This window comes from Carcharhinus amblyrhynchos, chromosome 2, assembly GCF_965287045.1.
Source record: "Carcharhinus amblyrhynchos chromosome 2, sCarAmb.v2.hapA, whole genome shotgun sequence".
Taxonomy (NCBI): Eukaryota; Metazoa; Chordata; class Chondrichthyes; order Carcharhiniformes; family Carcharhinidae; genus Carcharhinus; species Carcharhinus amblyrhynchos.
In genome coordinates, this window is record NC_137325.1 from 10,224,911 (window position 1) to 10,237,322 (window position 12,412).

At 41.7% G+C, this 12,412-nt stretch overlaps 1 protein-coding gene across 2 annotated transcripts in view; it reads right to left on the reverse strand.

Annotated features, from left to right (window-relative positions):
* The window catches only part of nphp3 (nephronophthisis 3), a 195,575-nt gene that overhangs the window by 179,426 nt on the left and 3,737 nt on the right, over positions 1-12,412 (reverse strand). For both annotated transcript variants that reach the window (XM_080201909.1, XM_080201903.1), the window contains 5 exons: positions 10,594-10,979; positions 9,608-9,733; positions 7,609-7,759; positions 5,113-5,265; positions 2,100-2,233 (listed from right to left, as the gene is read on the reverse strand). In XM_080201909.1, the coding sequence (XP_080058035.1) occupies positions 2,100-2,233; positions 5,113-5,265; positions 7,609-7,759; positions 9,608-9,733; positions 10,594-10,914 (885 nt within the window). In that variant the 5' untranslated portion in view covers positions 10,915-10,979. The remainder of the gene's footprint in view (positions 1-2,099; positions 2,234-5,112; positions 5,266-7,608; positions 7,760-9,607; positions 9,734-10,593; positions 10,980-12,412) is intronic.

A 12,412-nucleotide genomic window follows, 5' to 3' on the forward strand; every position in this document is an offset into this window, starting at 1 on the left:
AGCGGGTTGATGGGTTCTTGATAAAAGAGGGGATTAAGGGTTATGGGGAGAGGGCGGGAAAGTGGAACTGAGCCACGACAGATCAGCCATGATCTTATTGAATGGCGGGGCAGGCTCGAAGGGCTAGATGGCCTACTCCTGCTCCTATTTCTTATGTTCTTATGTTCTTATGTTCTTATAAAGACTTGGGATCTTTTATGTCCACCAGAGTGGACAGACAGACGATGCTTTAGTGTCTCATCAAATAAGATGCATCCAGAATGAGAACAGCGTGGGATATAAATGGGCAGGTCACAATCAAAATGCAATAGAAGTAAAAATGTTGCATCTAATTACATTGACAGGGGCCAGTAATTCTCACGCGCTCAAAGACATGGCTCTGAGCATTATTATTCTCTTATGTGTCTCAACTGAAAATTGTAAATCTTTACACTGCTGACAGCAAATATCATTTGGATGAGGAAGCACAAATGTACGGCACAGTGGCGAGCGGTTAGCACTGCTGCCTCACAGCGCCAGGGATCCGGGTTCAATTTTGGCCTCAGGTCACCGTGGAGGGAGTTTGCACATTCTCCCATTGTCTGCGTGGGTTTCCTCCAGGTGCTCCGGTTTCCAGCCACACTCAAAGACGTGCAGGCTAAGTTCAATGGGCATGCTAAATTGACCCTAGTTTCAGGGGAATAGCAGGGTAAATATGTGGGGTTATGGGAATAGGGCCCAGATGGGATTGTGGTTGGTTGCAGACTATTTGGGCCAAATGGCCTCCTTCTGTAACGTAGGGACTCTATTGTAGAATACTTAATTATGGTACATTCATTTTATGCTATTTATCTGTACTGTCAACATACCTAAATGACATGTACCTGTATGTGAGAAAGCTGCCTCACGCAGAACACAGAAGGTTATAGATACAACATCTTTTTCACTTTGTTAGAGTAGCTATAATTTGTAAAATAGCACTTAGGCTATGACTTTAGTCTGAAGATGCTTGTTGCAGTCATGGAGGTGGCCAGGGTTCCCCCGTACCTCTCCAGAATGTTTACAGGTAAGCCCGGACATTAAGTGCCAGAAGGATATTCAACCAGCAGGAAGCATAATGTTCATAGGTCTAGTTAAAAGATTTGTCACTGGATTATATATTTTTTTAAAAACTTAAAAAAACCAGGAGTCCCCTGGAAGTTCAAGCTTCGACTGTCCAGAAGTGCTGATGGTATCGATCCACATGCAGTTGTGGAGTTAGGTAATATTTGCTGGGGCAATGATGGGGGTGCTGTTGTTGGAGTAAAATCAAAATTAAAGGATACAAGATCTGGCACAAAATGGACTCTGGGAAAAGACATTAAGATGTGCTGACTTGGGCACAGACATTGCACAAAGAGTTAAAGCCTGGTAGTGTCCAAATTACTGCAGGAAATAGATCAGACCTTGAGGCACCTTAGCTTGCTTGAGATAAAGCAGAGTCAAAACAATGAGTTTCAGTAACAAGATCAGCCACTGATGGGAAACATAAATGCATAATTTATCTACTCTACGTACAACAATGTGATAACTGCCAATGTCGATCTCCTCTATGTATAACGATGTGCTAACTATCGATGTCCGTACTTGTCTATTATTTGTAAAAATATAAAAGATGCTCAACTGCCATTGTATAGTCGAGAAGGTGACTACATGCACTGTGGAGAGCCCAGCGCTTCTCCCAAAGCTTTGTCCGATAAAACTGCATGTTGAATCTTAGATCTGACTCCAAATGGTGATTTTCCCACAATACTGCAAACAATCACCACACTATCAGGTTAAGAGGAGGGGAAATTTACTTCAATAAATTGTCACAGATGAACACCATCTCTTCCATTATCTTATCCGTAAGCTTGCCAACATTGATCATGCAGCCATGGCATACTTATAAACGCCCATCAATTCACTCGCTAATATCAGTGCACTCAGAACAGATCAGGGACAAAGACAATATCTGTATGGTTTAGTAATATTGCGTGCTTAACCACAGAGCCAGAGGGGAAATCTGAATAACTACCTCAATTCTTTGAGGCACTCTCCAATTGTGTTACTTGGCCAACAGCAGATAATTATTGCCTTACTTGAAGAAGCAGGTCCACTTCTGGCTGTGTGTCTGCAGTATTCATAAGGTAACAGCGCACCGTATTACTCCAAAGGGATGGAGGAAGAAATGGTGTGACCTGCAGTAAGCTGGCCACAGCAGCATCCCAGTCATCTGGCCAAGACAACGGAATTAAACAGATCAGCTCTTAAAACATGATTCTCACAGAACACTATTCATCCATTTTAACTTTTCATTAATAGTTATAAAAACAAAGAAGAAAAACTGATTAAAATTTATGCTACATTTTAGATAATGTTACAGTTATAAAGTTTATAAATTTATTCCATTTTGGGACTGTAGTTTTGGGTAAACAAAGGAAGTCATGTAACCTATTTTGAAATCTGCCTGACAGCAAGCCTAGGTGGCTTGATAGTTACAGATCAAAGGAAGGCTTAGATTGTTTTACTGAGAACATGCGAAGTATTTACACTTGGAGACAATGGCAGCAATCATTGGGTTTGTAACGAGTAAACTCAGTCTCCCAAAGTCACAGAAAAGCGCTTCCTTTCAACTCTGAGACTTTGACTAGGATTTTGTGTGGACTCTCGTCATGAAACTTCCTTTGCTATTTAGTCGGCCGGTAGGATCGTTAGCTTTAAGCCTCAGTACTAGCAGGGGGCACAACGTGAATGCCGATTCACTGTGTCCAATTCACAGATCAGAGGCCCATTTCCGCTCAACACAGCAGGACCGGAAGTTACTGCTTGGCTTAGGAGGCTTTGCATTCACTAAATAAATAAACAGAAAGGTGCTGACGGTTGTAAACAGTTGTACCATAAATTGTCCACTCACTTACCTCCAAGATGAAAGGAAGTTGGGACTAAAGATAGCTAATTAGCATTTCTATCCAGATACGAGGTTACTGTGTTTCATGTTGCCATGGGGAAGAGGGCAGAGGAAGCCATTCTGAGATCAGATAGCAACCAACTCTACAATCAATATCGCAGACAGACACCAGCTTTATGTGGTCAGCAGAAAGAAAAGGCTATTTGGCTTGGTGAGCTGCCACAGCCGGATTTGGAAGGGAGATGGTCTCCAGTCAAAGTGTTTTGTCAACATTGGTGACATGGTGGCACAGTGGTTAGCACTGCTACCTCACAGTGCTAGAGACCTGGGTTCAATTCCAGCCTTGGGTCACTGTCTGTGTGGAGTCTGCACATTCTTCCAGTGTCTGTGTAGGTTTCCTCCGGGTGCTCCAGTTTCCTTCCTCAGTCCTAAGATATGCGAGTTGGGATTGGCCATACTAGTGTCAGGGGGACTAGCAGGGTAAATGTGAGTGATTGCGGGAATAGGATCTGGGCGGGACTGTGTTCGGTGCAGACTTGGTGGGCCAAATGGCCTCCTTCTACACTGTAGGGATTCTATAACAGTGTATTTTTTTAAGTCATCGGTTACAGAGAAAAAACTTTAAAACATGGAATTTTTTTAAATTCAGTTGTGGGCCATGGACGTCACTGGCTGGCCAGCGTTTATTGCCCATCCCCTAGTTGCCCTTGTCGAGTCATTCTTTCAGTTAAACGCTGAAGTTCCTTAACATCTTTAAGATGATCAGTCTCTACAGAGATCATAACAACTAAGATACAATATCCACAAGCCATGCTCAAACAACATATCGTAACTTTGTTTATGCTAAACTCTTAGGTTATTCGCTCTTCCAGACACAACTGCTTTCTCTGACCAGCCTCAAGCTAATCCGGAACTTGCTTTCACTTAATTTCAAAATTATGCAGCTTTAAAAATCAGTTCTTTTAAATCTTCTCAGTTATTTATCGGATGATCTAACATACATTGGGACCTCACCACAGGCGGAAATTACAGACAAGAACCCCACATCCTGCTTAGCGTAACATAGTACACATGTAAACAAATACTTTAGAGCACCAGCCTTTGTCCCATAATTTGCTGACAGGATGACAGTGAAGCTAATGGTGACCTCGTTATTTCAAATATAAAAGGTATAGAAACTCAGGCATGGACAGATGTGGCTTTAAACACAGAAATATAAAAGTTGCTGACTGAGATGCGATGGTCCACCATCAACTTTGTTAAAACAGCTTCTCTTTGCGTAGAAATCAACTGAAATGCATCGAATTTCGTGAAGCTGCTTTACTTGCAAGGTGGACATAAACTAACCTAACCACAGGAAGTTAAAATACCCTTTTAACAACATGATAAGCATTAACTGCCAGCCATACGTCTAGCACTGAAAACAAGTGTGGAGTCTCAACCCTTCAGGTTTTAAATGCTTTCGGAAATATTTTAAAAAGTCAAATGCTTGTTTTATTTCCAGCTTTGACTTTCTGACTCCTCTCTTAATCCAAGCTTCCCCGTTTCTTTCTTTTCTTTCCTGTTTTGACATTGAATTCATCCATTCAAATTTACACCACCTTCTCGATCTTGCGCTGTTAATTTCCCAATGTTTTAACAGGTTGGTTAAGAAGATACACAGTCGTTTGCCTTGTTCACTCAGGTTACGGGTGCCTGGTTTCTCTAGCTGTGCTGTTATCAGTTCACGCTTGCGTGTTTTGCCAGGCAAATTTAAAGAGCTTTGCGAGGTCCCGCCTGCCATAGCAAATTACAGTCCAACATATGTAAATGCCAAGAAACAATAGACTATTAGTATAGTCGCTAGTTTATCGATCCAGAAAAAAAATGTTCTGGGACCTGGGTTCGAATCCCTGCCACGGCAGATGGTGGAATTGGAAGTCAATAAAAAATATCTGGAATTAATAATCTACCAACGACCACAAAACCATTGTCAATTGTCGGCAAAACCCATCTCGTCCGCTAATGCCCCTTAGGGAAGGAAATCTGCCGACCTTACCCGGTCTGGCCTACATGTGACTCCAGAGCCACAGCAAAGGGGTTGACTCTCAACTGCCCTCCAAGGGCAACTAGCGATGAGCAATAAATGCTGTTCTGCCAGCAACTCCCATATCCCTCAAATGAATAATAAAAAAAAAATTCACTGCTAACAACTAATAGCATACCTCGATTAACATTGGCAAAAGGTCCTTCCACATCTATTGAACTTTGCGCAAACTCTGGCCCTCGGTATGTCTGTTGAAGCTGTATCATGCTGCCCAAAGATGGCTCACTTCCTAGGACCCCACCACTCCAGTATTCACACTGAGTGCCTGTAGCTGAACGATTTAAAAGAGACTTCAATCTTTAAGAAGGTACAATTAATAAAATAATTGAAACATGAAATCTGATTTCAGCAAAACTAAAACAGAAACCTAAAACATACCCAGTCACCAGGTTAACGTCACTCCTGCAGCACCAAAATGAAGTACCATACAATCATACTCGCACCACAACACATGTTAAGATTATTTATATCAAATGGAAGTGTGCAAGCCAACATTTGCAAGTAAATTCTTGCCACTCCTGCCTAAGTATCTACTTAGCTTTTCCTCACACATCATAGAAACAGGAGGTCATTTGGCCCTTTGAACCTGTTCAATGAAATCACGCTGAACAGCAACCTAATTACATTTGCCCCATTTCCCTGAATATTTTTGATAGATTTGATTCAGTAAAATCAGACTTTAAATTATACGGCCACATTCTGCTAACATTTTTAAAAAATCTTTCATCAGAAACACATAACCCTTTCTAAAGATTTCAGGTACCACTGGTACACAATTCTACATGGATGTAATTTTCCACAACTTTAAATTTTGAAAGGAGGCAGAAGTAGGAAATGCGAGAGGCAGATCAGCAGTGGCCAAAGGAACTGTTCCACATCATAATCCAGAACTCAGCCATGAAAGACGGAGAGCAGCTTTGACAGAGAAAACAAAGTAGACTATACACAGGTTAATGCTAACACACAAAAGAATGAAGTCAAGACACAGAAATACTGCCAAGATCCTACTACAGCTTTGACCAAGGGTCATCTGGACTCGAAACGTTAGCTCTTTTCTCTCCTTTAGATGCTGTCAGACCTGCTGAGATTTTCCAGCGTTTTCTCTTTTGGTTATAGAAATACTGCTACTTATGAAATCCTTATCCATGACATTTATTCATGGCATAGCAAAGAAATCACATAACAATAGATTTTATGAGTTTATATATGTTTCACTTCGTAGAATCCCTATAGTACAGAAAGCGGCCATTCAACCCACCGAATCTGCACTGACCACAATCCCATCCAGGCACTATCCCCATAATCCACATATTTATCCTACTAGTCCCCCAACAGTATGGGGCAATTTAGCATGGCCAATCCCTCTAACCTGCACATCTTTGGAGTGTGGGAAGAAAGTGGAACACCTAGAGGAAACCCGTGGAGACACTGGGAGAATGTGTAAAGTCCACACAGACAGTGTGACCTGAGGTCGGAATTGAACCCAGGTCTCTGACGCTGTGAAGCAGCAGTGCTAACCATTGTGCCGCAACTTGTCAAGATTGGGAATATTTAAAATCCATCATAACTTCGCAGTTATTAAGTGACTATGTTAAAACAAAACACACTGGGACGATGTTCTTAAGTTTAGATTTGTTAAATGCAAATCTATATGCAAGTTCAGCTGCTATTGTTCCGGTTCCATGCATTCTCAAAGTTGTCATTTGTTTTTACTTCTGCGTACATTCACATAAATCATAGAGTCATAGAATCTACAGTGCAGAAGGAGGCCAGTTGGCCCATCAACATAAACAAACACCAAACCTTCCCACCTCTTCCTGGAGTGATGCAAGACACAGCATCAAGTGCCAACCTAACAGCAAGTTTCTCTTTCACCTGTAGATACTGCAGGGAAAAGGAGAGCAAGTAAGGAAGGGATGGGGGTGGATGGGAGCACGCACAAAGAGAGAGAGAGAAGAAAGGACACACTTACAGAAAGAGTGAAAAAGACGGTCAGGACAGAGTGATACAGTTAGCAATACCAGCTCAAAAAAAAAATCATACCTCAACCAGCTTGCATTTGCAAAACCCAAAACAAAACATCTACTGTTAGATGTGATTGTGTGATTGGGCAGCACTGAATGAACAATTCTAACTATGCTAATGCTACATTAACAACCAATTTAAGATAATTAGTCAAACTTGTAACTTGATACGTTCATGCTCGCAAGAAGTACTGTGCGTTCACAAACAGAGATGGATTCTTTGCAAACGAAACAAATATATTTAAGCCTTGTGTCTTTTTCCAATTGCCCGGAAAGCTCCAGAAGCCAATAACTCAACCACTCAGATTTGAATCACCAACCAGTCTTTCCTAGTGTAGTACAAGTTGCGTTGATTGTTGGAAATTTATTTTGTCTTGCGTTTGTCCTGATGAGTGCAAGACAAAAAGCTTCAGCAACATGTTTCTCTTTTCAGCAATAAAAACAGTTTAAATTGCCACAACCTTTAATATTACTAGGTTACAAGCTGAAGGGAGTGGTGAAATATATGCGAATCTCTCAGATCAGCTGAAAAAGTGCACTGCACAGGGCAAAACATACAAAGGATTTAACCATGTGTATTACAGTCTCACCTGTGACATCAGTATGGTTGTCATCTGAATCAGAGTCTGCTGGATCAAACACTTGAATTCCCTGAGCCTGCAGTCTCTGAAGTTTGGCTTCTAACTCACGTTTAGCTCGCAACAGGTCTTGAATCTCCTTCTCCTTGGTTTCCCGGAAAATCTGAAATAAAACAGTGCTGCATTTACAGCCAATGCTCAGAGATCTATGCACCTTTCATTTTATTACATAATATTCAAGATTGTGAAAATTGCCCATAAGCTAAATAATCTTTCCTCTCTGAGTAAAGATAGAGCAAGAAAGAAAGGAAGAATGTGAGAAATATAAAAATAGCATAATTTAGTTTAAACTTTGGTTGCAAGAAAGATCCCAAAAAAATTACAATATTGAAGCAGATTGAAGCTTAGATATGAGGGAGGCAAAACTGTATCTTTAAACACACATGAAGACTGAGAAAAACAAAAACTATCTGGTTCAAATGAGGGCTACTTGGCTATCTTTTTCAGATTTCATTCAATACATGAGGTAGGAAACCAATAAAAAATGAAGGAAATGAAGAACATTGTAGAATAGTAAATGTATCCTGTGAATGTTACATCTTGATGCAAGCTTTGCATCCTTAAATAAAGGAAAGCAATTTGGCAAATTAAAACTTTCTCTATTAAAGTGGAAATCATAATTTAACATGCTGGATTTTATATAACAAAGAAAACTGTTTTATTCCATGGCTTTTTTGAAGAGTGTGGTCAAAAAAATAAATCACAATGGCATACCATGTAGAAAACACAGCAGCCAATTTACACGAGTTCCCACAAGCAGTAATATCATAAGTACCAAGTAATCTGTTTTTATGATATTGATTGAGGGATAAGCATCAGCCAGTGCACCAGAGATAAGTCCTCTCCTCTTTTTTTTAAAATGGATCTTAGAGGGTGGCAAATCTCTGGAATTCTCTGCCCTAAAGGGTGATGGAGGCTGGATCATTAGAAGTGTTTAAAGTGGAGGTGAATAAATATTTGATAGATCAAGGAATAGAGGGCAACAGGGAAATGGCACAGAAAAGGATTTGAGGCTGGCATAAATTAGCCACAATCGTAATCGCGTGGGTTGGGGGGGGAGGGGGGAGAGAGAGAGAGAGAGAGAGAGAGAGAGAGAGAGAGAGAAAAGGTGTGTGTGTGCTGCTGCTGCATGGTAGCACAACAATTAGCACTGCTGCCTCATAGCACCAGGGGCCCATGTTCAATTCCTGGCTTAGGTCACTGTCAGTGTGGAGTTTGTATGTTCTCCCCATGTCTGCATGAGTTTCCTCCAGGTGCTCTGGTTTCCCCCCACAGTCCCAAAGACGTGCTGGGCAGGTGCAATGGCCATGCTAAATTCTCCCTCAGTGTACCCTAACAGGTGCCAAAGTGTGGCGACCAGAAGATTTTCAAAGTAATTTGATTGCAGTGTTAATGTAGGCCTACGTGTGACTAATAAACAAGCTTTAAAGGCTTGGTGGCCTGCTCCTGCTTCTATTTCTTGTGCTATGTAGCAGACGGCTAAAGCTTAAAGTTTTATCCAATGGACGCCACTGTCAGCTCTCTCTCAATGCAACACTGGAGTATCAGCCTTGATGTGTGTGTTCAGATTTCTACAATGCAACTTGTGACTCTGAGACAAGAATGCTCCCAACTGACCCACACTGGGAACCAAAAGTTGCTGCAAGATTGATATACAGATGGGCCAACTTTGCTTTAGAAATGACCGTTTTTGTGTGAACGGAGAACACTTTACAGCACTCCATCGAGTGCCACACCTCAACAGCGAAGAAACGTAGTTAAGGGATTGAAACAGGTTATCTGGGACAAAGCAGACACACAGCCTGACCTGAACTCCCTGAAAATGACTTCTAAATAATATTACTTTTATTGTATATTGAAGAACACAGATGCATTATTGCTACAACAACCTTTGTTTTCCTCTTTACCGATTTCCAAAATAAGTCCTTTAAGGCCTGGTGCTTGCAATTACCTTGAACTGCCTCTTTACTTTATCCCTGTCATGTTCAAACGTAGCCGCTCTCTCCATGGCCTGGTATTTTGCCTCCAGTGCGGTTTCTTTTTCTCGGAGTATCTTCTGGTAGGTTTTCTGGAGAGCCTGTAGAATACAGTATCATATGGGTTACAAGATCTCTTTTCCTTTGACCTGGTTAGGGACTGAGTTGACATTTTCAATTTTAAACAATAAACGTGACTTGTTACAAAGATACTATCATGTTGGGTGAATCCATCCAGCTGTTCATGCCGGTGGCATCTTCCCGTCCCGCTGGTGGTACACTGCTGGCTACAAGAGGGGTGGAGGGGTGGGGGGAGAGAGAATTCAGTGGGAAATCCCATCAACAGCAGCACAGAGGTTTCTATCACCAACTAACAGCAGGCCATCAAGAAATATGCCATGGGAGGCCAGAGAATCTCACCCATTGTTCTTCAAGTGAAAATAAAGGAGAATTGCAAACACACATGAAGGATTGCCTATAATGCACATTGGACATCATAGGAGACCAGAAGGGAGGGCACAGGGAGGATCTTAATACGAAAACAGAGTACCGCAGCTGCTGGGAATTGGAAATAAAAAGTAAAACTTTAAGTTTATTTACTTGTCACAAGTTGGCTTACATTAACACTACAATGAAATTACTGTGAAAATCCCCTAGTCACCACACTCTGGCACCTGTTTGGGTACACTGAGGAACAATTTAGTATGGTCAATGTAACTATCCAGCACGTCTTTGGACTGAGGGATGAAACTGGAGCACCAGGAGCGAACCCACGCAGGCACGGGGAGAATGCAAACTCCACACAGACAGTGACCCAAGCCAGGAATTGAACCCAGGTCACTGGAGCTGTGAGGCAGCAGTGCTAATCAACAGAGAGTCAGGCAGCATTTATGTAGAGAGAAAAAAAAACAGTTAACTTTTCAGGCCAATGATCTTCCATCTTTCAACAATGAATTCTCACCTGAAGCTCTGCCCTCAGCCTTTTGTTTTCCTTGTCCAGTTTGGTTTCCTTCTTCTGCATGGAGGCAATCTCATTATTTTTACTGACGCGAAAGATTTCATATTCTTTCTTCAGTCGCTCGTACTCTGCCGTATATTCAAGGTCAACTGAAGCTGTCGATTTAAAGCTTGCCCCAATTACACGTGGACCCCGTCTGAAGGAGCTACGCAACAATCTGGCCTTGGGCTTGACTTCCACCGGGATCTCACAAGCCTCCCCTCCACCACCATCCGTGTCTTCAATGACTTCATTTGGGCCAATCAGCGAAGACGCCGTTCCCATCTTGCCAGTGGGCGTGGACACCTTTAGCCCATAGCTCCCTCACAGCGACGGCCAAAAATTAATTTCTGTAAATAAATGATACAAACAGCAACAAAAATAAAACCGGTTCGAAGCATTTAAATTTGATGTGCTGGTAATTTTATAACTCTGACATTGAGTTATCCCAAAAACATCAAAGAACCTTGCTAAATAGAAAGTCGGGCTCTAAATGTTGGAAGACTCTGCCCCCACAAAACTTGAACAGAGCAAAGGAAATGATACTGCAAACATAATGCTGAAAAACGTACTTGCACGCTGCAGTCCTAATGTCCTTTAGGGAAGGAAATCATCCATCCTCACCTTGTCTTGTCTATAAGACCATAAGACATAGGAGCAGAATTAGGCCACTTGGCCCATCGCAGCTGCTCCACCATTCAATCATGACTGATTTTTTTCTCATCCTCATTCTCCTGCCTTTTCCCCATAGCCCTGATCCCCTTATCAGTCAAGAATCTATCTATCTCTGTCTTAAAGGCACTCAATGACCTGGCTTCCACAGCTTTCTGTGGCAAAGAGTTCTACAGATTCACCACTCTGGCTGAAGAAATTCCTCCTCATCTCTATTTTAAAGGATTGGACCTTTAGCCTGAAGTTGTGCCCTCTGGTTTTAGTTTTTCCTAGTAGTGGAAACAGCCTCTCCACATCCACTCTATCCAGGCCTCACAGAAATTCCAACAAGTACAGATCCAGAGTCCTCAACCTTCCTCCTGCGACAAGCTCTTCATTCCAGGAATCATTCTTGTGAACTCCAATACATGTCCCTGGCACTGAGAGGCAGCAGTGCTAACCACTGTGCCTATGTTGTAAAAATGCAGGATTCTATACATTCGAATCATCAGAGAACTTTCATTAATGGTGCTTAAATTGCAACATTCTTATTAAATTTAGTTTGAACTAAATACTGAAATTGGCTTTTCCATTGGGGTCACAATTCGCTCTTTGATGCGTTATCATTCTCTGGTTCTGAGAGATATGCATTGTGTGTAGCAAAATAGTAAACACCACAATAAAAAAAATATTTTTCTCTTCATTTATGAAGAGTATCACTGACAAGGCCAGCATTATTGCCCATCCCTAATTGCTTTTCAGAAGGTGATGGTGAGCTACCTTCTTTGAACCACTATAGTCTATCTGATGCATGTCGAACAACTGTGCCGTTAGGGCTGGAGTTTCAGGGTTTTGACGCAGTGACAAATAACGCAGAGTCTATCTTCCCCAAGACAAGCAAGAAATGTATGCTATTAAATGAATTCAAACCAGCTGAAGTACAAAACAAGATACAGAACTTTGCGTTGTTAATAGGTTTATTCACAAGATGCAGAAAAACAAATCTCTACTTGTATGGTGTCGAAATTTGCTGATGACACCAAGATTGGTGGAACGGCAAATTGCGCGGAGGGTGTGGAGAGTCTGCAGAAGGATCTAGATAGGCTGGGCGAATGGGCCAGGAAATGGCAAA